Source organism: Bison bison, unplaced genomic scaffold, assembly GCF_000754665.1.
Source record: "Bison bison bison isolate TAMUID 2011002044 unplaced genomic scaffold, Bison_UMD1.0 scf7180017864201, whole genome shotgun sequence".
Classification (NCBI taxonomy): domain Eukaryota; kingdom Metazoa; phylum Chordata; class Mammalia; order Artiodactyla; family Bovidae; genus Bison; species Bison bison.
In genome coordinates, this window is record NW_011494773.1 from 4,979,025 (window position 1) to 5,004,191 (window position 25,167).

General features: G+C 38.7%; 2 protein-coding genes across 2 annotated transcripts in view; both read right to left on the bottom strand.

Annotated features, from left to right (window-relative positions):
* Positions 1 to 1,040: 1,040 nt before the first annotated feature.
* On the bottom strand, positions 1,041 to 1,906 carry LOC104991800 (40S ribosomal protein S4, X isoform-like). The gene has a single exon (XM_010844407.1). The coding sequence runs from the start codon at positions 1,904 to 1,906 to the stop codon at positions 1,100 to 1,102; it is 807 nt and encodes a 268-aa protein (XP_010842709.1). The 3' UTR covers positions 1,041 to 1,099.
* Positions 1,907 to 2,032: 126 nt separating this feature from the next.
* Positions 2,033 to 25,167, bottom strand: part of LOC104991810 (centrosomal protein of 128 kDa-like) — a gene marked incomplete at its 5' end in the record, with an annotated part of 84,513 nt that continues 61,378 nt past the window's right edge. The window contains 3 exons of the mRNA XM_010844416.1: positions 2,033 to 2,325; positions 16,950 to 17,073; positions 23,042 to 23,150. Of these exons, the coding sequence (XP_010842718.1) occupies positions 2,292 to 2,325; positions 16,950 to 17,073; positions 23,042 to 23,150 (267 nt within the window). The remainder of the gene's footprint in view (positions 2,326 to 16,949; positions 17,074 to 23,041; positions 23,151 to 25,167) is intronic.

The following is a 25,167-nucleotide window of genomic DNA, read 5'->3' on the forward strand; positions in this document are numbered from 1 at the left end:
TGCAACTTATTGCCTTTCCTGCCTTGGAAAAATTATGTAACATCTATACTACCCATATTAACGTTTTTTGGCCTTTTATAAGTAACAGCTTTTGAAATCAGACATTCAGATATCCATTAAGTCAGCTACTTGAAAAAAGTTTTCAGTTTTTTTTTATCTCGTTTAGAATGCTCCAAAAGAGTGATTCAGATAACTCATAAAAGGATTAATTCATTAATGATGAAATGATGAACTTCATAAAATATAAATGTCCTTCTCCACCTAATGTGTTGTATATGATTGTAAAGCATGATGCAGTCACAACATCCACATGTTCAGTTCAGTTCAGTTGCTCAGTTGTGTCTGACTCTTTGTGACCTCGTGGACTGCAGTACACCAGGTTTCCCTGTCCATCACCAACTCCTGAAGTTGGCTCAAACTCATGTCCATCGAGTCGGTGATCATCCAACCATCTTATCCTCTGTCCACCAGGCTTCTCCTCCAGCCTTCAATCTTTCCCAGCATCAGGGTCTTTTCTAAGGAGTCAGTTCTTTGCATCAGGTGGATGCAAAGTACTGGAGCTTCAGCTTCAGTATCAGTTCTTCCAGTGAATATTCAGGACTGATTTCCTTTAGGATGGACTGGTTTGATCTCCTTGCTGTCCGAGGGACTCTCAAGAGTCTTCTCCAACACCACAGTTCAAAAGCATTAATTCTACAGTGTTCAGCTTTTTTTTTATACTCCAACTCTCACATCCATACATGACTACTGGAAAAACCATAGCTTTAACTAGACGGATCTTTGTCAGCAAAGTAATGCCTTTGCTTTTTAATATGCTATCTAGATTTGTTATAGCTTTTCTTCCAAGGAGCAAGCTTCTTTTAATTTCATTGCTGCAGTCACCATCTGCAGTGATTTTGGAGCCCCCAAAAATAAAGTCTGACACTGTTTCCGCCGTTTCCCCATCTATTTGCCATGAAGTGATGGGACCAGATGCCATGATCATAGTTTTCTGAATGTTGAGTTTTTTGTTTGTTTGTTTGTTTTTTGTTTGCTATTAATCACTTGGTATTATCTTTAATTACAAAGACTTTTCCAATCACATCACATAGAGATCATTTTATCCACTGCTCTGTTTGACTGCCAATCTCTTATCTCTCTCCTCAGCAATGGTAAGGCGAATACCCTTTCCATGGGGAAGAGAGATCCATGGTTTGTTGCCTTTGCCAATAATGAAAATGTCTGAGAGCCGTGTGGCAAAGCTGTTGCCGTTCGCATCTTTCACATGAACCACATCAAAAGAACCTGGATGTCTCTCCCAGCTTGTAATCACACCAATTCTTCCCAGGCTAGCACCTCCAGTCACCATGCACAGGTTACCAGTGTCAAATTTGATGAAATCAGTAATCTTGCCAGTCTCCAAGTCAATCTGAATGGTATCATTCACCTTGATGAGGGGATCAGGGTAACGGATGGTACTAGCATCATGGGTTACCAGATGAGGGATTCCTTTTGTCCCCATAAATATCTTTCTTACTTTGCACAATTTATATTTGGCCTCCTCAGGTGTAATACGATGAACAGCAAAGTGACCCTTGGTGTCATAGATCAAACGAAAATTCTCTCCAGTCTTATCAATGCTGATGACATCCATAAAACCAGCAGGGTAGGTTATATCTGTGCGGACTTTGCCATCGATCTTAATGAAACGCTGCATGCAAATCTTCTTTACTTCATCTCCAGTTAGGGCACACTTAAGTCTATTCCTTAGGAAAATGATTAGGGGGAGACACTCCCTTAGCTTGTGGGGGCTGGCAGATGGACGAAGGGCAAACACACCGGTCAGTTTCTCCAGCATCCAGTGTTTTGGAGCTGCTACGCATTTCAGGTGCTTCTTGGGACCCCGAGCCATGGCTGCGCCAGACATGAAAAGAGCTGAATGCTGAGTTTTAAGCAAACTTTTTCACAATCCTCTTTCACTTTCATCAAGAGGCTCTTTAGTTTCTCTTTGTTCTCTGCCATCAGGGTGGTGTCATCTGCATATCTGAGGTTATTGATATTTCTCCTGGCAATCTGGATACATGTACCAGATTTCTATTTTGATGACCTTGGTACAGAATGATGATTAGGGTCAAAAGGCCCACACATCCTGGAAAGCTTAGAGGATTTTAAGTAGGGAAAAGGGTCCTTGAGTAGGCTGATATGACCAGGTTCCTTTTTCAAATTACCAAAGATGATTCCAGAGAGTGTAGCTCATTTTCCTGTTTTCTTATGATAAAAATGCTTGGTCTTCAATTACCACTTTCTGACACTCAGACTTCACCGTCATCCTGAGAGAACTCCATCCTGAAAAAGGAAAATTCTTTTCTTCACCCAAGGTCTTTTCCCCTTGTATTAATATCCCATGAGATTGTTAGCTCTGGAGGAAAGAATTCAGTGGCAAAATTCCATATTTGCTCATGAAATTCACTCCCAGCTTCCACTCACACATCAATACGGCGGTTAGAAGAGAAGCTCCTCACTTCCTCTACCCTCTCTGCATGCTTCCCCTCAGCTTCTTCTGACACCCACACTGGTTTGTTTTGTTTTGTTTTTTTCCTACTGAACCAAAAGTCCCTTTTATTAGCAGAGGCTCTTCTTTAGGCAGAGTGTGTGTATACACACACACACTCTATGCTTGTTAGGACAGACAAGTATTTAAGTTTACAAAAAGTGCATGGTACTGGCTAGTCCATAGGGACAGGAAATGGAGTCTGCTCAGTCCTCTAGGTGCTAACCCCACCTGATGCTCTTTCACTCCTCCTGTGGGCTACAGGAAGGACGTATCAAAACGTAATGCATTATCAAGCCTTAGTGAAATTTAAGCAAGGTCAGCAGAGTTGACCCCTGTTTTGCCCTCTTTCTTTTCCTAGAAATGCTGTGTAAATCTTTCTGGAAAAAAAAAAACAAACAAAACCACCACCAACAACAAGACACAACGACAGCAACAAAACAGGAAAAAAACCCCCAAACTCCTTAGTGCCATCGATTCCTTTGCATTTTAAACATTTTACTTTTGCATTTTTAAATAAAAGTGAATAAAATGGCTGTTTGCAAAGGTGACCCAGTGACCAAGTGCATGCATTCAACTGTGGGCTCCATACTTACGAATGCATGCCCTTGAGTATGGCAGTCAACCTCTCTGTGCCTCAGTTTCCTCATTTCAGATAGATTATTGAAGGAAAATGATACTTACCTTATAGGGTTGTTGTCAGGAGTAAATGAGTTAAACTACGGAATTTACTTCAGAATAGAGTTGGCACTCAGTAAATATTTGATTAATTAATGCAATTTAACAGAATAAATATGTTCTAAAATCCAAGTAGTTTCAACTTTGATTTTTGTGCAGTTAGAGTGATACATTGCTCTTTAGTAAGTGGAGACAAGAATCTGAGATCAGGGGAGATTTTTATGAATGAAGTGGATCAGGCATTGATGTTAAAGAAAAGTAAGAAATCTTCATGGAGAATGATTGAATGCCACATTCTGAGCCTGGCATTTTTCAAGTACCATTGCATATAAATCTCCTAACAGTTCTTTTGAAGTAGACACAATCAATTCCACTGTGCAGATGAGATAAAAGAGCTCAGAAATGTTGATTACCTCAAATCACACTTACCCCAGCACCAGTCAGTGGTAGATGTAGGATTCTAATCCTATATCATTTAAAATCCAAACATAACATGGAAAAGGGAGGAAGGCAGATTGTGCAAGTAAAGTGATTTTATGAAAAGGTGATTATTGAATGGATCATTGACAAGGTTTATGACCCAAAGCTTCCCAGGTGGCACAGTGGTAAAGAACCCGCCTGCCAATGCAGGAGATGCAGGAGATGTGGGTTCAATCCCTGGGTCAGGAAGATGCCCTGGAGAAGAAAAGGGCAACCCACTCCAGTATTCTTGCCTGGAAAATCCCATGGAGAGAGGAACTTAGGGGGCTACACTCTATGGGTCACAAAAAGTCAGACATGACTGAACCTAGCACAGTTACAATGATCCAAATATGGTTTGATAGCTCTTAGAACTAGCTTTGAGGTAGAGATTCAGACTACACACGATACTTTTAGTCTAGTGAAGAATGCCATTGTACATATCAACAGCACACTCACAAACCATCAGATAGAAAGCGACCCAGAAAACCATTTAGTCCAACCTCCTCCATTAACAGCTAAGAGACAGAAATGAAATGGCGAGCTCAGTGTCATATAGGCGATTAGTGGCTGAAGTAGCCAGGATTCCTCTGGTCCCAACACTCCTCCCCTTGGCAGCATGCAGGATAGCAAACTGGATCACCATGTTTTTAAACCCACCCATTTGAATGATGTAAATTCTAGTTCATTTTAAATACCCCAACCCTTACTTTGGCATTTAAACCTAAAACAAGTATTAGAGTGATTCTTAAAATTCATTGGGAATATATAATAAATAATAAGAATATTCTCTAGTGAAAATAAAGTTTCTATGATCCAGAACCTTCTTTTTATTTATTTTTTTTAAATGTTTTTCTTTTTTATTTTATTTTTTTTTAATTTTATTTTATTTTTAAACTTTACATAATTGTATTAGTTTTGCCAAATATCAAAAGAACCTTCTTTTTAAAAACTGACTAAAATTCTGGGATTGTTGTATTTTGTCAAACAAGAGTAAAAATTAAATATTGTCTGGGTAGGAAAGCCCTTTAAAGGAAAATATTGCTCTTTTTCACACAGAGAGGAATTAAAAAGTGCTTTAACTTTGTTGTTGTTATTGTTATATTACATTCATTCACCAAATATTTACTGAACAGCTAAAATAGCAGGAGTCCTACCTTCCTCGCATATTTCACAGCACCCATTACAGTGCTAAGCTTTCGGGAGTCATCGATTGGTTGGTGGAATCTTCTCCCATGTTCAATATATTAGAAGGCTTCAGGACAAAAGTCACTGAGGTTATGTCAGCCACTACTGATGTCCTGGAGGTGAAGGAAGGAGACAGCTCTCGACTATTCAATGGTTGTGTTGTCCTGAACCATGTAGAATAACATGCACTTTCTTAGTTATAATCAACAATGCAAAGTCCAAAGTTTCATAATTTCTTTCATTGTGCATGCATCAAAAGTGTATAATCAACTGTACTATTTATTAGGCTGGCAAGCATCAGGCTTGTGATGGTAGCCATATTGAAAAAACGGCATTATCGAATTATGTCATAGTACACAGTTCTATCATAGGGCCAAATCTTGTTCATGCAGGTTATAAAAGACAGATGAAAAGCACATTATCCACTGCTTCAGCAATACTGCATTATTATAAACATAAGGAAGCTAAAAGTGCTAGATCTTGGGCCACTCAAGCTTTTTGACCTAAACTTCAAAGTACGCAAAACCTAACTATGGTAGAAAGGGTTTTGGATTGCTAGTAATGTGGAGAGAAAGGAAGTACTAAAGGGAAAGATGAAGAAGAATGGAAGCACACAATTTTCAGTGATTTTTATAGTAGATACTTAGCTGGTCAGCAAATAAATTGTTAAATAACAAGAAATTGGCATATGAACTAAGTGAGTTTTTCAAGCAAAACATCCTGGAATAAAGGAATGCTAGTAGGCTGAATGGAGAAGGCAATGGCACCCCACTCCAGTACTCTTGCCTGGAAAATCCCATGGATGGAGGAGCCTGGTGGGCTGCAGTCCATGGGGTCACTAAGAGTTGGACACGACTGAAGCGGCTTAGCAGCAGCAGTAGGCTGAATAGGCAACGAAACCACAATTAGCCACAGATTGGCTGGATATCGGCAGGCCTATAAAACCTAGCAGAGATTTACCTGCCTTATTGTGTAGAGGGTGAAGCACAAGTTCCGGCAGATGATATTGAAAAGTCAATAATCATGGAGCAACTGATCTTAATTCATCACATGGGTCTCTCCACTTTCCTTAAAGTACCATAGCAAAATTAACTTGGGGTTTAAGGGACCAACATTACAATCTCAAGGATTTTTGTTCTATGTTAGCTGTTCAGTGGAAAAGGCTTGGGGTGGCAAACTAAGTGGTGATGATAAGAATCTCTAAAAAGATCCACAAATGTGGTATCAGGCCAACACATACTCAGGCCTCAATTATACACTTACACAACACAAGAGATGGGGCATGCAATGATAATGTAGATATCAATATTTAAAGGATATTCATTATGGTAAATTCAGCAAATTTCACACTCATTAAGTTAGTCATCAATACTGGTGATGCAGGGGTGCTATCTAATTGGTTGGTTTTCCTGCCATCATGGCTCTGAAGACATTGTTTAAACCCTTAGGAAATTCCAAGGACATGATGATTTGAATTTTCATGAATACACTCTGGCAACTGGTCTGTTAAGTGCTGAACAATTCTGCAAATCTGGCTGTCCAGACTAGTTAATAAACACTGTTTGCTCACTGGAGTAGGGAAGGATGGTTGACGGTGTACGTGTGATTAGTTCAGTTAGCAAATACAATCTGAAGACTGAAAATATGCCCATCCACTGTGCTAGACAAAACATGCTGCCTTATTTAAAGAGCTTACTGTCTATTGAAGCATCCTGTAATTTAGAAATACAGTATAATTATATTTAAAGCAAATATACATAATTCATCAATTAAAGATGCTTTCTAGGTACCACTGATTGCATTCAGCAATTTTCTACATAATTTTCAAAGATTCTGATTCTCAATACAATATTGATTGTAAGAGTTAAGATGATGTTTGATCTATTATGATATCAAAACAATAATAAAAACCTAATACTTGGTTCCTACTATCCACATTTTTCTCTATTCTAGACCTTTGGCTCATGATGACAAAATGCACTACAAATATTAAAGCAGTGATGAATTACGTTGGTCTGACCTTCCCAACACCTATGTGGATTCCAAATATTAACAAATGTCTCTTCACATAAGTGACGGATAACTTGGGAATTAGCTCCCAGGATGCTACCGGCAAAGGTAAGTAATTCTGTTGGTAACAGTGTCACTTTTGTAAGTTGATCGAACATTGCTTTACAGATAATAGCCAAGTTACAGACCCCAGAAGACTTTAACGTTTTCTTCTTTCTTCTGTAGATGCCTACTTTGTTCCCAGTTCACTTCTAATCACTGTCTGAAAAGAGCAATCAACACTAAATATTTAAGGGTAATGAAGATTTAGCCTGAACATCTACTTGCATGAACGTTGCATGAGAAAGTTTTCCTTTAGCTGCTCTGCAGTACCAGTATCTGAGCCCGTACGTCCCACTGAGAAATATAAAGAGTCCCAAAGGACAAAATTAAGGGTAGACAACATCTGACCTCAATCCTGGGCGTCAGGATAAGAAATGCATAACACATGGTCACAACTCAAAAGCAGTGATGTCAAGGTTACTGCAGAGGATGGCGGCTGTTCAGTTGGACATCTGGATCTCGGTGGCTCCAGAACTGATTGTTCTCACATGAGATCTGTCCATGAGAAGCTCAGCCCATCTTCAGTAACAGTTCTCAGAATCTGAATGAAATTTTCATGTAATGCCCAGTGAATAATACATTTTCACACGTACAAAATATTCTTATTTCTGGAAAGTAAATGTTGCCCAAAAGCAAAATATTAAAACAAGAAGGATTATTTTGGGTTGTATGGCTGTGCCAAACTGGTTCTTCACCTTTAGTGTTTATAGTCAGAAGAGATCAAGGACAATGGAAGGGTTTTGGCTGTCTTCCTATATTATCTGATACTATCTAAATATGCACAACTTTGTACTTACCTTTCGAAAGTTCACTTTCCTTCTCTTTTCTGAGAACAATAACCAGCAAAATGTTGATAGGCATGACAGGTTTAGCACATGCAAGTCTGCTATATCAATTTCAAATGGTGCATAACTATTATAATTGGCAGGCAGGAGTTAAGAAGTATGAGCACATTTAAGCATACATATCCAGCTAATCAAATTTATCAGCACATTAAGTGAAGAAATTATATTTAAACTCTTTAAAATTATAAGGTTAAGGTTGGTAATATGTACAGAAAACCTTTGTAAGCCAATTAAACAAGACACACTAGATTCACACTAATGAATGATATGGAAATGTGATAGACAGTTAAATTAATGGAAATAATGCTTTCTTGGATAGAAGGTCACTAGTCCTGAGTAACATATGAACATAACTATGTGGTTGGCACAGTCCCTGATCAACAATGGGAAGATTTTCCAAAGCGTATAGCAGCAGGTGTAATACGATGCACTTGTATATTCAAAAGTCTTTTATTAAAAAAAGTTATCTATGTATCTACCTGGTATGAATTTCAAACCCTAAAATTACTGAAGACATTTCAAACACAGTTGAGGGGTTATGCTATCTGCAACTTATTTGGTTTTGTTATTTATGCAAGACCTGTAAATTTCAGTAATTTTAGTGCTGCAGTTGGCTAGCTGGCGGTGTAAGTTCCTCAGCAAAGTCTCTGGATGGATCCTGTCACAGTGTGGTTGCTCAAAAAACAAGACTCTTCCAAAAACCATACTTTCTTTGATGGATGGCATAGTGTAATATGTAATTCAAGTGTTCAGAAACTGAAAGAAGTGCTTTAAAAGCTTTAGTTAAGAGAATTGGAGAATTCTATATAGATTTTTATTTAGTCCATCTCTAAGTATATACAGGGATGGGGAAGCAACCTGATTTGAAACCAGTCAAATGATCAGTGATATATAATGGAGGGTAAAAAAAAAAAAAAGATAAAAAGCCAAGACAAATTCTATTTATCCATTAATTATCAGAGGATAAAGAGATGGACCAATGTAATAAATATCTGGTCTCAGTTACAGACAATGAGGAAAAGTTGGATAAGACTTAAACATTCAACAGTCATTAAATCAAAATCTTTCTTAAAGTGACAATGTCAGAGTCTGGAAATGTTACTCTGACCCACAGTGGATGACTGTGAGCCATTGGTATAGACAGGAAAAATTGAAATCACATGTAAAATGACAATATAGAACCAATGCCTCAAATCTCTCAAGTTCCTGGGAGGAAACAGGATAAAAATTCTGCCCCAAAGAAGTTCACATCCTTTTGATAATCAAATATTAGTCTGCATTTCACCAGAGAGAAGAGCTATACCTGTAGGTCCTGATTTAATTAGATGCCCTGATGATGATTCTCAATGGTTGACAAGCTCTTGTTAATAGAAGCTTGCTAGGTGAAGCAAGGAGAAGTGACCTCTAATAGTAAATCAAGCACCTTTGGAAGCTGCTTTATCTCCTTAACCTGGGTGACCTGGGCCTGGAGTCATAGTTTGGATACCTGGGAGAATATATATTAGGAACTGGAAAATAATTTTTTTTTTTTTTTGGTTTTGGGATAGACTAAAGCTCAGAGAAGGTTGTAGTCAAATGAACTTTTAAGTTCATATGACTCTTGAACATTCATCAGAATCACCTAGAAGACTTATTAGAACCCAGACTGCTGGCACTTTCCCCAGTTTCTGAATCCTTAGGTCTGGAGATGAGAAATTTGTAGTTTTTACAAGATCCTAGGTGCTTCCTGTTGCTGCCACTGGTTTGGGGGCCACACTTTGAAAACCAGTGCTGTAAGGAATACTGAATAAAAAGATACGTATTTTCCTCAGAAAATTATGACTTGTCCTCAGTGGAATCTAATCAGTAGGTTTACGCACAGTTAAAATTTAAAAAATGAGCAATGACCCACCACTGTTAATTTGGAACAGTCAAACTAACCTCACCAAAGGCTGCTCCAATGGAAAAAGTGGGAAACTCTTTCCACGGTACACACTGGCTTTACTGGCTGTGGTCTTAAGTCAAAGCACAGAATGAACCTTGGCCAGCAGCGTGAGGTCTCTCAAGTTTGCAGCTGTTGGGAGCAGACTGCTCTGCCAGTGACTCTGGGCAGGAAGTTCCTCGTTAGAACTGATGCATCTATTTTATTCAGCTTGGAGTGAAAATAAATAAATAAATAAAAAGAGGCCAAAGTCTCTAGGCTTCCCCGAACTTCTTTTAACTGCCTGACCTCCCCAAAGCCACCATGTTAGATGGCTTTGCCGCCATGGCTGCTTTACTTCCGGTAACCGACGGCTCGAGGTTCGGCATGATGGGAAGTTCTCAAAATGGCCGTCATAAATCACACCTATGGAATAAATAAGATGAAAATCCCAAATGACAGACAAACACAGGGCACTCAGACTGAAAAAATCTATCTGCAATAAGGCCACTCTGCATCCCAGTCCACACGGCCAGCAAGCAGTCCGTCAAGAACATTAAGGAACAGTGTCATTTTCATCAGAAATGGGCCTTTATGGGGCACAAGTTCTACAGGACTTCTGGCAACGCTGCTTTCCAGGACCTTGCATCAGATAAAGGACGGAGGGCTACCGCAGTTTCTTCTTTCAAGTAAACACTTTAAGATATTGTTGTTGAAGGCGACACAGCTTCCTCTGTGTTCATATCATTTTACAGAACTCCTGCCACTCTCCATTCCCTTATTCAGCTAAGTGCTCAGCAATAATGGACAAACAAAATCTAAACTAGCGTTACCACTACCCTAGGGATAACACTGAGTAAGAGTTATGCAGTATGATCTGATAATAGCTGGCTTTGGGAGCTGAAAAGGAAAAAAAAATGTCTTGTAAGGGGATATATTAAGACATTTAGATTTTAAATCCTAAGTCCAACATGACGCATAATTTGGGAATTGCTCTGTTGGCTTTAAGGTTAAAAAATAAAAAAGGGATAGAAATAAGTCCTGATATATAAAATACATATTTTTGTTCAGTTGCTAAGTCGTGTTTGACTCTTTGTGACCCTATGCTAGACTGCAGCACACCAGGCTTCCCTGACCTTCACTAGCTCTTGGAGTTTGCTCAAACTCATGTCCATTGAGTCAATGAAGCCATCCAACCATCTCATCCTCTATCACCCTCTTCTCTTGCCCTCAATCTTTCCCAGCATCAGGGTCTTTCCCAATGAGTCCGCTCCTCTCATCAGATGGCCAAACTGCTTAAAAAACAGCTGTGTATCATCACACAAGGATGAAAAGAAACAATCTTGTCTTACCAAGAAAAGTCTTTCACACCTAGTTAACAGATCAGCCAGATCATTAAAAAAAACAACTTGTGTTTCATGTGTTAATCTCACTCTTTATGGTGGCATTGTCTTGGTATCTTAAAATGCCTGCCCAGGCACGTGAGCATGACTCCAGTCTACAAGCTGGCCCAAATCAAGGACACAGTTGGCTTCCAAAGATGCTTGAGGAAATGACTATGGATCCCAGGGGAAGAAATGAGAGAAACTTGAAGGGAAAAAAAAATTTCATTTGAAATATATTATGTCAAGAACAAAGAGAGATGCACTATCTTAAAGTACAAGTTTTCACGCTGTTGGCCAAGCTGGGGCTTTTAAAAGCCATCTGAACCCTTGGTGGCTTCAAATGATTCAGAAATAAATTGAAATATTTGCAAGGGGGAAAAAAAAGGAGACTGTAATTTGATGGAAAACATATCATAAAAATAAGATGTGTCCCACTGTCACAGGCAAAGCCCATAAAAAATTCACAGGAAATAAAAATAGAATATGGGTAATAAAATAAAATGTAACTTTTCCCCCCTTGGTCCTTAGTCTAGTTCCACTTGCTTATAGCATGCAGACGCCTCCAATCTGGCCTTTCAGACCAGAGTTCCCAGGGCCAAATGGCCATTCTGGACAGAGCTCTGATGGGCTATGCTGAAGGCAACTCACAACACTGATTTAAGATGATGGTAGCGGGCCTTGCGCAGAGACACCGCACAAGGTGTCAACACTGATCTGGGGTCTCAGTGGCCCAGCTGTGTCCCCCTCACCAGACCCCTGCACCCTGCCCCTCCCTGCTGCTGGGACCCCTATAAAGCAGCCCCAGCCATGGCCAGTCCAGGAGACTGTGTCCTCCAGAGCTCATACCTCCTCATTCTCTGATCAAAGAATAAGGCTCCTCTTTGCTTCTCGTTCTATTGGCTTGATCAACACTGGGCAGAAAGACCCTTGCTGGGGGACCAACTCTGGAGGCTTGGTAACAATTTCAGAAAAAGCATGATTTTACAAAAACATGAAGTCAGAATCTAAAGGAGATTGTCCAACTAGTTACAAACGAACATATGATGTTATCCTCCTTTCCCTCAGAATAAGATATTTTCTCTTAAATTATGACATCTGAACTGGTGGTGGTTTAAAATCCACTAATTTTGTTTAAAAAAATACTGCTTCAAGCCAGTATTCTGATCTTTTATTTTCAGTCGAGTATACAGATGACACAGAGCTCCTATATTTAAGGATAAATGGTAATTTTTGCTTTTTATTTAAATAATGCCAGTCAAAATGCTTTACCAAAGGATGAAAAATGAGAGGGTGTCAACTCGTGAGGATCTATGGAGAGATGATAGAAGACAGTCTGGGCATAAATGTCCACCATCTGCCAACTTGAGGAAAACAGCATTCATTCCAGGGAATGGCAAGTATGTAGCCAATGCCGTAGAACAGCAAGTTACTGTTACAATTACAGGTTATAAATGTATGACTCTAATTTGACTACTGCAGCCCTTTTTTCATGCCCCACCTATATGCTCAAAAGCACAAGGTTTTACATTCTGAAAGGTGGTGTGTGCATGCTAAGTTGCTTCAGTTGTGTATTTTTGCGACCTTATGGACTGTAGCCTGCCAGGCTCCACTGTCCACAGGATTCTCCAGGGGATCTTTCCAACCCAGGGCTCGAACCCATTTCTCTTATGTCTCCTGCATTGGCAGGCAGGTTCTTTACCACTAACACCACCTGGAAAACCCCTGAAAAGTGGAGGCCATCAGATTATATGTTTGTTGTTTTTACTGTCCTGAAACAGCACTAACATCTGCTATGTTTAGAAATACCACATACTCCTGCAGAGAGCAAGGCAGCAAGTTCAAGCCGATGTTTGTCTCATGGCTTTGCACTATGTCAGAGTTAAGCTGTATTATGGAGGAAAAGATACCAGCTACAGAAGTATTCCTGGGTTTTCAACCAGGAGAGTAGTCCAAGACATGTGACACTCAAATCCTTTTAACTGGCCGGTCCTTCAAGACATGAAGGTGTTACAAACACCAGCCAGCCAGCCCCTTCATTGTAGGCTACGGAGACCTATCAGACTCCAGAGGTGAGTAGTAGAGGCTGACTTGGTAAAACTCCAAGTGACTTGGTTTGGGTTTGGATTTGGGTGGGACGTAGGCATGGGGTGGATAGAGCCACAGAGGCTAAGATGGGGACAGATGAGCTTAGAACTTGAAGGTTCAGCTGGTTTTACCAGAGCACAGCAAAATCGTTTACTTCGTTACTGATCAAAAGCAAGGGAGACTTCCTTGAAATTTATTTGGGGGCTTAGAATCCAAAGTTCTGCTTCTAGATGTAAGCACTTCTCCTAGCCTTAAATGAGATGTGTTGTGTTTTGTACGGAAATGAAACTAAATGGAATCTTTCATGGTTTAAATTTTTTTCCTGAAATAGGGAATAAGCTGATATGTTTTTACTGCTAAACTTTCGGGAACTTAAAAGTTGAAAGATGTGACTATTTTCGTATCATACTTCAGAGCATGAAATGCCTTTATATACAAACTTTCCCAAACTTACTTTCCAGCTGAAGGTTCATGGTTTACTTTTGATCCAAGAAAACCAGATGCTTTCGTGAGGATAGCTTCCGCATTTGAAGGCCACAAAAATCACAAATTTTCTGTTTTAAGTTGAGAGAAAACACTGGGACAGTTTGTTTGGGGAGGGGTGTAAGAATCTTGGAGAAGGAATCGCTTCCTCAGTGATCATTCACATTCTTGGCCTTCACCATATAATGTGTAGTTGGGCTTATAGTACAAATTCTCAGTAAAACAATTTGAGATATTTACCCCTTCCTAAAAAGGGGTTGCAAAGTAAATACAACACCTAATTATATGGAAGATTTAAGTCCTACACAAAACAATTATTTGTTTTTTTAACGATAAGATCCGATATAGATTAGGGAACTAATCTATATATTATTAGTGTAATAATCACTGTGATTATAAGAAGGCTTTACATACCTCTGACCTGAGCCTTATGCATTTGCCACAGTTGAAAGGAGGAAAATGAAGAAAAAGAGACTTAACTGCATTCTTAGCCAAGCAGGGAGGTGCTTTTTATCCACAAAACCTTTAAATTCAAACGCCTTATGTGCACGGTTTTGTTCAGCTATAGTAAAAATAGTAAATATATCTATTAGTAAAAATATGTAAACTGTAACAAGAAGGCAACTTCGTGATTCTGGTAAGCCGGATGCATAAGATGTTATATAACCAACTGGTTTCCAGCCTTCAAATCAGACATTAGTCAAGGAAATAATAATAACCTTAGCCAATGGGAAAAACATCAAGCCAGATTTCTCCCAGCTGTGTTTCTCCCATCTGCGGCCTTCAGTAACTTCAGTGGAAGTTTAGTGTGTTTAGGGAGAAAGATGGCCAGAAGAATCAAAATTATTAAACTGAAAAGGTCAATCTTCAAATTAAGTCTGGGACCACTATCATTTCCAGAATAAGGTTTATCCTGTCCAATGTCCTAGTGCTATGAGCAACATGGCCGACCAGCCTCAGCTCAATGGGGCTGATATCACACGTTATCCTGCCAAAGGGGTGCGTAAAGGGAAAATCGTTCTGGCTTCTGAAATGTACAAAACAAACTATTAGTGTTTCCTTAGCATTCCTTTTAAATTTCCAACTCAAGCTTATGGTGACTGCAAGAGATAGGAAAAATCCTCAGAGGAGACAGGTCCTTGGATTTAACTCCATATAAACAGAGGGCCAAGGTATTTCGACAAAACTGTTGCTCACAAAAAGTTGACTTTGCCTTTGAAGTTCTTGTGTGTTCCATACTTAAAGTCAGACACCTTCATTCATCCAACCATAGTATAGGGACTTCAGTAATATACAATGCTTTATTTTTTTTCCAGATTAAAAAAAAAGGCCTTTTATAAGATCCTTTTCTGTTATAAAATCATCACCTAACATGCTTTCAAGGATGTGCCAAGTACAAAATCTGAGCTACCTCCACTTTTCAGGCTTAACTGGCCTGATGTAACTTTTTCTAATGACCACAGATTTTTTAAAAAAGCTAATAATGTTTTTATTCCCCCACGAAAAGCTAATAATGTTTTAGATCAGTTTCTATTAAATAGAATGGACCACATGAAGTTCCTAGTAATGCAGTAAATGAAAAGCTATCTAACATCTACCTGTAGGATTTAAGTAAAATCTGTTAATTTCTCCCTTGTTTTCTTCCCAGTCATTTAGATCCACATAGATAAAAATAGTATTAGTTAAAACATCAATGAAAATACTGACATAATTTCTCAATATCCCAGATATTACTAAAGGGTAATAATTCCACTTGCACTGAAACCTCTGGTGCTCGTTGGCACATTAGCAGCTCCAAGTCTCAAGGTTAAGGTTAGACACAACCAAACCAAGCCTGCTTAGTGGTGTCTACTCCAGAACTTCTCCAGCCTGCATGAGCACATCACTCCTTTTTCATGTAACTCCTAATGCCAAATAAAGTTTGGGACACGCGCACCTGTTTTTGGGTCTCGTTTTCCTTCTTAACCCCGTGATTAGCCTATAGCAACAACTCAGTAAAAGGTTTTTGGATGAACAAATGATAAAATGCATGACTGCATTATCAGAGGTTGTATACGCTGTATTGGTAAATTGTGAAATAAAACATTCTGTCTTCTGTAGTAACTGTTGCATTTGAGTTCATGGAGAATGCCATTTCTTCTGCACATTTAAATACGGTAAATTAGGAGAACATATCTTGAGTAGAACAAGAAACATCTTTATGAAATGTGAGAGCTCTAAACAGCAAGTGGATTTTAACGAACACAAAATGTAATGCACATTATGAAGACGCTGCTTTATTGTCCTTGTCTCTGTTCAGAATCTTTCCATCACGACCCAGTGGGATTTAGTTCCTGGCTGTTTACTCTTCTTTAGCATTTAATAAAAAATTTTCTTCATTGGTAAATCAACATGTAAAGAGAATAGGTTCTTAAAAACACTTTGATGTTGAGAAAGACTCTTAAGACACTCTAAGAATTTAGACAGATAGTAACAGATTATACTAGAACTCTTGGCAAGTAAATCTCATGGACACAGGAGTTTGGTGCTAATGATTCCGGTCAGAGTAAACCAAAGAAGGTCCAGGATATGACCGGAGTGATCACAGTGGGATATTTGGCCACAAAAAGACAAATAAATAAATTACGCTACAAATTCTTTGTAACTCTAACAATTCAGATTTCATTTGTAAATTCTTCATTGTTACAAAAATGGATAATTGGAAATAATTTTAAGATACTGCATGTAGTAACAGACTGCTGAGATGATGGATGTTAACAATCCTGAGCATTTATAAAGTGGACTGTCTAATGTTATATATGCATATCTCCATGACATGTTATAACACATGATAATTTATGAGGGAGAAAGCATCAAAATAAAATCACTTCTATACAAATGCACCCTGAATTCAAAGTGCCCGCAACTTCTGCCTCAAGGAGAACACATATTCCTCTTTTTTCAGCCAGTCATTTTTGAAAGACCTCAATTATAAATCCAAATTTTGGTCAGAAAAATGTGACTGACTACCCCTGAAAATGGAAAATGCAAGGTGAAAAATATTCTTCTTTCTCTGCTGGTGTAAGTTGCCAGTAAGTTGGCTGTATGTCATTCACAAGCTGATATTGTTTGGATTGGTTTAACTTATATCATCCACAAAGACCAGCTGCACTGTCTCGCAGTCGCTGTTTGGCAATGCTGAAGAGCAGAAGCTTCAGACACGTCTGCTAGATTATCTGGGCCAAACTGTGGCAAGGATACATATACTACTATTTGTAAAACACTCAGGTAGAGTAACTAATTACATTTTGTTGTTTTTGCTTTCGTATTCCTCCTTTCTGGGTTGTGGACTTCTTTCATCCATCAGTAAACTTGGGGCATCTTCCTTGATTGAAGGTGAGTCTGGAGCGACTGTTCTTTGGGTAAATGCTGGCAGGGTGAGAGAAAAGAGAAAAATACACCTGGATGAATATAACCCCTGGCTTGACAAAGCTATAAGCAATCGTTGCATTTGATTACTAGTTTTCTGCAAGCTTTACATGGACTACCAAATCTTCAATTGAGGAATAAAATAATTTACTATATTAAAAAAAACCCACATATCCATGTCATTTGTTTGTTTTGGATTTGAAGAGTGAGGGTAGAAGGCGGGTGTTGATTAGTATATAGTGACATTAAAGCACAGAGACTTTTAGAAGAAGAAATCTGAAGGGCTTCCTTTTTATAGAAACCTCTGTTCTACACAAAAGGAAACTGAGCCTAGATGTGGAATCTAGGTTAATGTTTTTCTACCATCTCTTACCTCTCTTCTGAGCTCCAGATGCCTATATCCAAATATATCAGTCAGCCCTCCCACTTGGTTTCTTCATCTCGGCTGCCTGCCTATCCCTTGCTCTTCGTCATCTTAGAAAATGATATACTCATGCACCCAGTTTCTGAAACCTTGGTTCCTTCCTTCCATGGCCTGCCTGCTGGACCCGTCCCATTTAAGGGTAAGTTCCGAGGAGTCTGCCTTCCATTTCACCTGAGTCCTTCTGCCTCATACCATCTCTATTATTAATACCATCACTCCAGCCCAAGCCACCATTTTCTCTCCTATTTTCATCTTTCCCCGTTTTCCACGCACCGGAATTACCTTTCTAAAATGTTCATCAGACTATGCCACTCTGCTGCGTTATCCCCTCCTATCACACCCTCCATGGCCTCCCAGTGAAATCAGAATAAAATCCGAACATCTGCTGGTGGCTGAAAAGGCTGCCGCGGGACCTCATGTCCTGCCACGCTCTCCCCCAATCACTCTCTCCCTCACTCATTCTCCTTCCTCTTTTTCTCCCCCTGGGGTCTTTCCAGTTCTGCCCCTGGACTAGGAAGATGCGTCCTACCCAATTTTAACTCAGCTGTTTCTTCTTGCCATTCAGGTTTCAGCTCAGTTATAACCTCCCAGTCACTAATATAAAGTCCTGGTCCAGGAATGTCCTGTCATTTCACCTTTAACACATATTAACTACACTAACTTTTCTTTTTAGAGCAGCAGTATCTGAAGTAAGGAAGTGAAAAAAAAAAAAGTTTTTTTTATTAACTTTCATTGATTTGCTTTTCTAAGAATTTCAAGTTAAATTAATATGTAAGATTCACTTTCAACTCCTAAAGTAACCCCATGAAAAAACCACAGTCCTTTCTTCCTGGGATTATTTATTTATATATATATATATATATTTAAATAAACATTATTTACAACAATGCTAGAATTATAGAAAAATCGCAATCTGCATTTATGTTTAAAATTGAGTTGATAGATACCAACTCCACCAACATTTAGCATTTGAATTTCAAAGCACTCGAGATGTCGAGAAGTCATCAGTTTGCTCCAGACTTCACTCAAATCCAGTCTGGTCTGGGCCCTGGGAGTGAAAGCCCAGTCCGGAAACTGTGTCCTTTAGCCTACAAGGAGCTATCCATGGAGACCAGTGGTCGGTCACTACTTATAAAAAAGTAAAAGTGACAGTTTCCAAAGCTGGCATCATGAGTCTCCCTCACTAAGCCCCCACTGTCTACAGGCTACAGGTAATGGAATCCAAGCCTGCTAAAAGAGTGTCCTGAATCACGGCCATAGCTTCCAGCCAGCCAGGATAAATTTGGTAGTAATCATGGCTCTAAATAATGGATTTCTGTGTTCCTATTTCCAATGGTCGTATAAACTTACAATTTATACATTTCTCCCCGTCCTCCTGGCAGGGAAGCATCTACCTTTTCTTGAATTGACCTGAACTACACAAAGCTGACATAAATTACTACTGAAAACAAACTTCCATTAAGGCTGGGTCATTTCAGAGACCACAAATTATGCAGTATTTTCCCATTTCCTTTGTTTTTTCCATGGTCAGTGATTCTGCACTTTCGTTAGGTCACAGTTTTGACGGGGCACCGAAATCAGCAGCATCAGTGCCTTAGCGTCTTCAGCACAGACAAAAGAGCCTCATCCAGGGCAAATCCCAACCTGAGTCAGAAGGAGCCTGTTCCGTGGGCTCAGAAACTCGCATCAACCTCAGCACCTCAGTTTCCCCCCTTGTCTCCACGCAGGTCTCAGCTGCTCTAACCGCCCCCCTCCCCAACAGCTTTCATGGTGCAATCAGAAGGTGAAAGCAAAATCCAGCACATGCTAGTCAGACATAAAAGCTGGAGTTTTCTTAGTAGCATTTTATTTTTATAAGATTCCTTTTTAGCCAGAGTGTCCATACATACACATATCAAACAGCACCAAAGGACTACGTGGAAAAGACTGCGGCCTCTTGCCCTTTCCCTCCCAACCCACACACCTGCTCCCGGGAGTCAACCACAATCAACTCTTTTAGCTTTATTTTCTGTATTTACTTCAATTTTTGAAAGAAAAAGCAGCTCATATTGCTATTTTCTGAGTTATCGTTTTTAGACGTATCCACACCCATCCACTCCCCTTCACCCCATCCTCCCTATATAGTTACGTCTGGACTCCCAGTTATGTCAATAGTGAGTATTTATATTGACTGTAAATATGGCTCATACAAACCTAATAGGGCTACTCTGACACTGTTTCTTTTCATTTTTTTCCTGGAGCTAGTAATTGACCTGTGTTTTTATGTATTTTTATTTACTCTTTCTCCATAACCACCCTCAATTGTTTCTAATAGCTCAGTTAGACCTGTCATGTACCTACTAGTTTTTCTAAGTGCTCAAATGAATCCAATAATCTATCCAGTTTTTTTTTTATTTCCTAAAGCTTTTCCTGGTAGAATCTTTTGTTTCTTCCTTCCCTATGAGAGAATTGAAGAATATGAATGTCCAGATTAAAAAACCCCAGAGCAAATACGTAGAAAACTCAGTAAAACAAGACTCATGGGAAACATACCATCACAAAACTCAAAGAGGTTAAAGAGACAATCCTAAAAGTTGCCAGGCCAAGGTGCCGGGGGATAGCAATGGTGAAAACGATCATGTCAGAGGAATGGGAGTCAAATGGAAAGGACAGAAGGTTTTTCAATAGCAACACTAGATTTTGGAAGATAACTGTGTGATGACTTCAGAAGGAAAGTCTTTTTTAACCCAGAATTTTATAGCCAGCCAAAGTCTCAGTTAAGTGTGAATGGAAGAGACCCATTCTCAGAAATACGAAAATGAAAAATTTACCTCCCTTTCTTGGATGTGCTCCTGCAAAAGAACTGAAACCAGCAGAGGAAGGCCGGGGGTGACCAAAGAAACAGGGCATCCACCATACAGGAGGAAGGGGAAGAAAAAACCTCAGGGCGACAGCTGTGCAATAGCCATTTACTGGGCGGGCCGTGTCATCTGCCCGCTTCTGGCCTTTGTCCGGCTTTCTTATCCTCTCTTTCCAGGACTCTCACTAGTCACGGTCTGTCCTTCCTATATTGGTTTTTCTGAATATTTTCTCTCTTCTATTGCCCTTTTTCCTCATCTTCTGCTTTCTTTGAGGTTTCTCAACTTTGTCGTTTCCCACCTTTCTCGTTTATCATATTGAACATTTCCGAGGCCTCCTAGCTCGTGCTCCTTTTTCATAGCATCTTGCTCTTATTTTTACTGGATGCACTACCTCCTCATATCTCTGAGGACATTCATATTTTTAAGATGTCTTTTGTTCCCTGTATTATCAACTTACTGCAGGCTCCATTTTTCTCTTTGTTGATCTTGACAAATCTCCGTTTTAATTTTGCAGTGTCAAGAAAATTTTTAGGACAGGATAACTTCTATAACTAAGCTGAAATTGTGTGTACCACAAAAAAATGGAGAAGTATCCAGGGTGATCATAATTCAATTCCAAAAGCCATCATGAAAAACATACAGAAAATTCAAAGTTCATCAGAAAAGTAAATTAGAATAAATATTATTTCTAGAAATGTTTATTAAATCACCTAAAATGAGTAACAATAGGTACCTATGATTAAACTTTTTAAAGTATCCTTAAAAACATGGGGGAGGTACGTATGGGAGGAAAATCATAAAACTTGTTAAAAAGAATAGCAAAATATATGGATATGTATAAATAATCAATAAATTAATAAAGAGGTTTACTTTTTAAGCTATTTTTTCAGTCAGATTATATAATATAGGCTAATAAAGTATTTCCTTATCCAAATAATGTTCTCAATGATATTTTTCCTGATTCTTACTTAATTTTCTGTGTCAGTGTATTTATATAGAAGCCTACAGCAGCCTGTGAGTACTACATCTTAGGAAATGACCAGTGTTAGTCATGAAATGCTACGGAGTGAAAAGCCAAATACAGTTTCTTCTACTGCCTGTCATAATATTAAATAAAATTCTAAAAATGTTGATGTTTTCCCCTTAATGTCTTCAAAGGAACCTTTCTAGGAACCTTTCTAAGGAGGAACCTTTCTAAGGAGCTTTCTGCAAGTTATAAAGGCAAAATGAAATGCCAGTAGAACAAAGCCCTCTGTGCTCATAGCCTGCCACTGCTTATTTCCAGGCTCTTGATGTCTTAATGGATGGGGTACCTTGTTGGTTTTTGGTGCTCGGTCCCCACCCTCCTCCTCTTCCATGTTTTCATACATCAAACAGACCTGAGGAAATTTTTCCATTGCTTAATATGAAAAATAAAAATTTTGTATAACTACATATATATCATATTCTGAAGTATCAGAACCAACCTGAGATATGATCCAAATTGAAGGGTGACTGCCAGATTAGAATAGCAGAGGGTTTATGAAAATATATAAAATCACTTGGAAAAATGGGGTTAGGACAGGAAAGGGAAAATGCTTAGCTGTTGGAATAAAATAATCATGATATAATGGAAGCCAAACCATTTGTCAGAAACTGATAAATATTTATTCAATGAATCCATGAATATAAATCATAAAAAATGAGTTATTATTTTATATTTGACCTACTTCTTTGTGGCTAATTTTGATATTTTATTTTATAGAAACCTAGCTTTTTAAAATGACAGCACTGTCCAACTGAATGTACACACTCTATGTCCATGGGAAACTGAAGAGCTAAATGATGATCTAAACAAGAATCTATTAACATTTGAATCCCAAATGGCTTGGATAGAAGTGGACTTGAAATAAAAAAATTCATATACTCATTCATCTTACATTAACTGAGCATTTACTGTGTGCCAAGTTCCATATAGAATGCTGAGGAAACAGTGGTGTATAAACATCACCCCTATCATGGAGTTCACTCTTGGGTGAAGAGAAGAATCAGTAAATGAAATGTCACTGAATAGCAAATAATTCCATAATTTTCCAAGAAAGGTTTCAAAGGAAATTTGTAATGTGCATTGTGAGCACTCATAACAGCAACCATACTTAAAACTGTGAGTTCTGAAGGTTTTTTTAAGGACACTGCATCCAAGGAGAAGTACAAGTGGGGGAAGGTATTCTGGGTCAGCAGACTCACACTTTGTTAATGTTATAACCTTTTATTAATATTTACAGTATGTTATTCACAGAATGAAACCTACACAATAATAGTTTTCATATCCTTATTCTTGGTACAAAATTAGATATATCTGAATAGTTTTTCTACTTTTTGAAGACTTGGATTTTATTACAATACAATCTAACTTCCTTACTCACTCATCCACAGTTACTAGCAATCTCCATGCCAAAAAAACTGCTTAATTAAGATTTAGTGATTCAGTTTTAAGTTTTTGTGAGAAGTGTAAAGTCTAAAAAGAAGAGATTCCATATATTTTTAGTAAGTTGGTTAATATTATAAATGTCCTTGGGCATTATTTGTATGGTTCATAATGAAAACTTTTTCAAAATTACAACATGAATATTACTATCAAGCTCTGGTCTTTTACTTTAATCTTTCCATGAACTGAATTTTCTTAAATCCAATTTTAAAGCTAGTACTGGGCATCATTACTTACAGTTCAAGTGGGAAAATCGTGGACTAGACAGGAAGCGACTGTGATCCTGCCAACAAGATGACTGATCTAACCCATAAGCATGGGAGCTTTCAGCAAAGTTTCTGTCATCCTAAAAAAAGAGAGCACGGGCATTTCAGTTCAAATCATTGCAATATGTAAGGCTCAGGATTCACTTAAATGTACTGAAAATAAAACTGAACCTCAAGATACAAGCTATGTTATACCATAATTTAATATTATAATCCATGTAAAGAGAGAGAGAAGGAAATCACCTAAAGCCATGACAATATGACATATTTCTTTCCAGACTCTTTTTTCCCCCGTGTGGATAAGATTTGTAAATTTTACTGTAAAACTCTGCGCTCTTCATTTATTTATATTTAATAATATAAATGGGCTTCCCTGGTGACTCAGAGGTAAAGAATCTGCTTGTCAATTCAGAAGACAAGGGTTTGATCCCTGGGTCAGACAGATCCCCTGGAGAAGGAAATGGCAACCTATTCCAGTATTCCTGCCTGGGAAATCCCATGGACAGAGGAGCCTGGTGGGCTACAGTCCATGGGGTCGCAAAAGAGTCAGACATGACTTAGCGACTAAACAACAACAACAGCAGAGGCACTAATATAAAGTTGTAGAAAATCCTTATATTTAGTTTATGTTACTTTAGCTCATGTTACTCACATAAGGGGCTACCCTGGTGGCTCAGATGGTGCAGAATTTGCCTGCAATGCAGGAGACTTAGGTATGATCCCTGGGTCAGGAAGATCCCCTCAAGAAGGAAATGGAAACCCACTCCAGTATTCTTGTCTGGAGAATTCCATGGACAGAAGAACATGGCGGGCTACAGCCCATGGGTTTGCAAAGAGTTGAATACGATTGAGTGACTAACACTTTCACTACCCCCCACTCATATACTACCTAGTGAATATACTATGCTTTACTCAAGTCTTACTTTTCTGGGCATTTAGGTGGTTTTTCAATGTTTTACTCCTATAAATAACACTGTGAAAAATATATTTAAATATATAAACTTTCCCATGGTTAGCAATATTCCTTATGACAAATGCTTGGGTGGAAATACTGTGCCAATAAAAACAATTTGATGATTTTAAATACATTTACCTAGACTGCTTTCCATGATTATAAATATTGTTACTCATTCAACAATATTTAGTACATAAACAAAAATGAACCCTTGTGGATTCTATGAAATTTTCCTTTTCCTCAAATCTTAGCTGAAAAGGGGAATTATCTTTGAATAATTTCACTAGCTAAATAGGTTAGAAAACAGATGCTTTAATATACCTTTCATTGATAAATAGTAAAAATTGCATATTTTCCCTCCTAAATGTTTTCTAATTATCTGCTACACTTCATTTTTCTTCCTCATACTCATTCATTCATTCAATAATTACTTATTTGGCACCTACTATGTGCTGGTCAAAGAGCAAGTATAAAACATCGATGCAAATGATCCTGAAGGATGGCAGAAGGGAAAAACATTAAACAAACTATACAAAACACAATTCAGTTAAAAACTCTGGTAAGAACTATAAGAAGAAGAGTAAATAATAGGAAGAACTACATTTAGATTTGAGGTCCAGAGAAGTTACCTCTGGAGATGATATTGAAGGCGATACTTGAGTGCTGAGTACGAACCAATGAATCAGCCAGATGAAAATCGTACGTGGAAGATGGAAAAAGTAGGAGGTGAGGAGTCCCAGTGAGGTGGTGAGAGAGTGGTGCTCTAGACTCCTGTGGAGGTGCTGAGGTGAGAAAGAGTTTGGTGTGTTTGAAGAACTGAGGGAAAGCCCACGGCTTAGGCACACTGAGCCTGGGGAAGCGACTGAAGTGATATCCAGAGGTTGGATTTGGCGTGCGGATTTTTTTCCTTAGGTACGATCAGAAGGCAATCAATGGTTTTGAGGAGAGGAATGATATGTTTCGATGTGTATTTCTCAAAGATTATTCTGGCCTCTGTGGAAAACAGGCTGGAGTACCCCAACCATGGAAGTGGGAATACCAGTTAAAAGATAGGAACTGGGGATGACTGGGGTCAAGGGAGACGAAGGGATTGAGAATGGTGCCAAAAATGCTGGATGAAACAACTGCAGGCAGTCCATGAG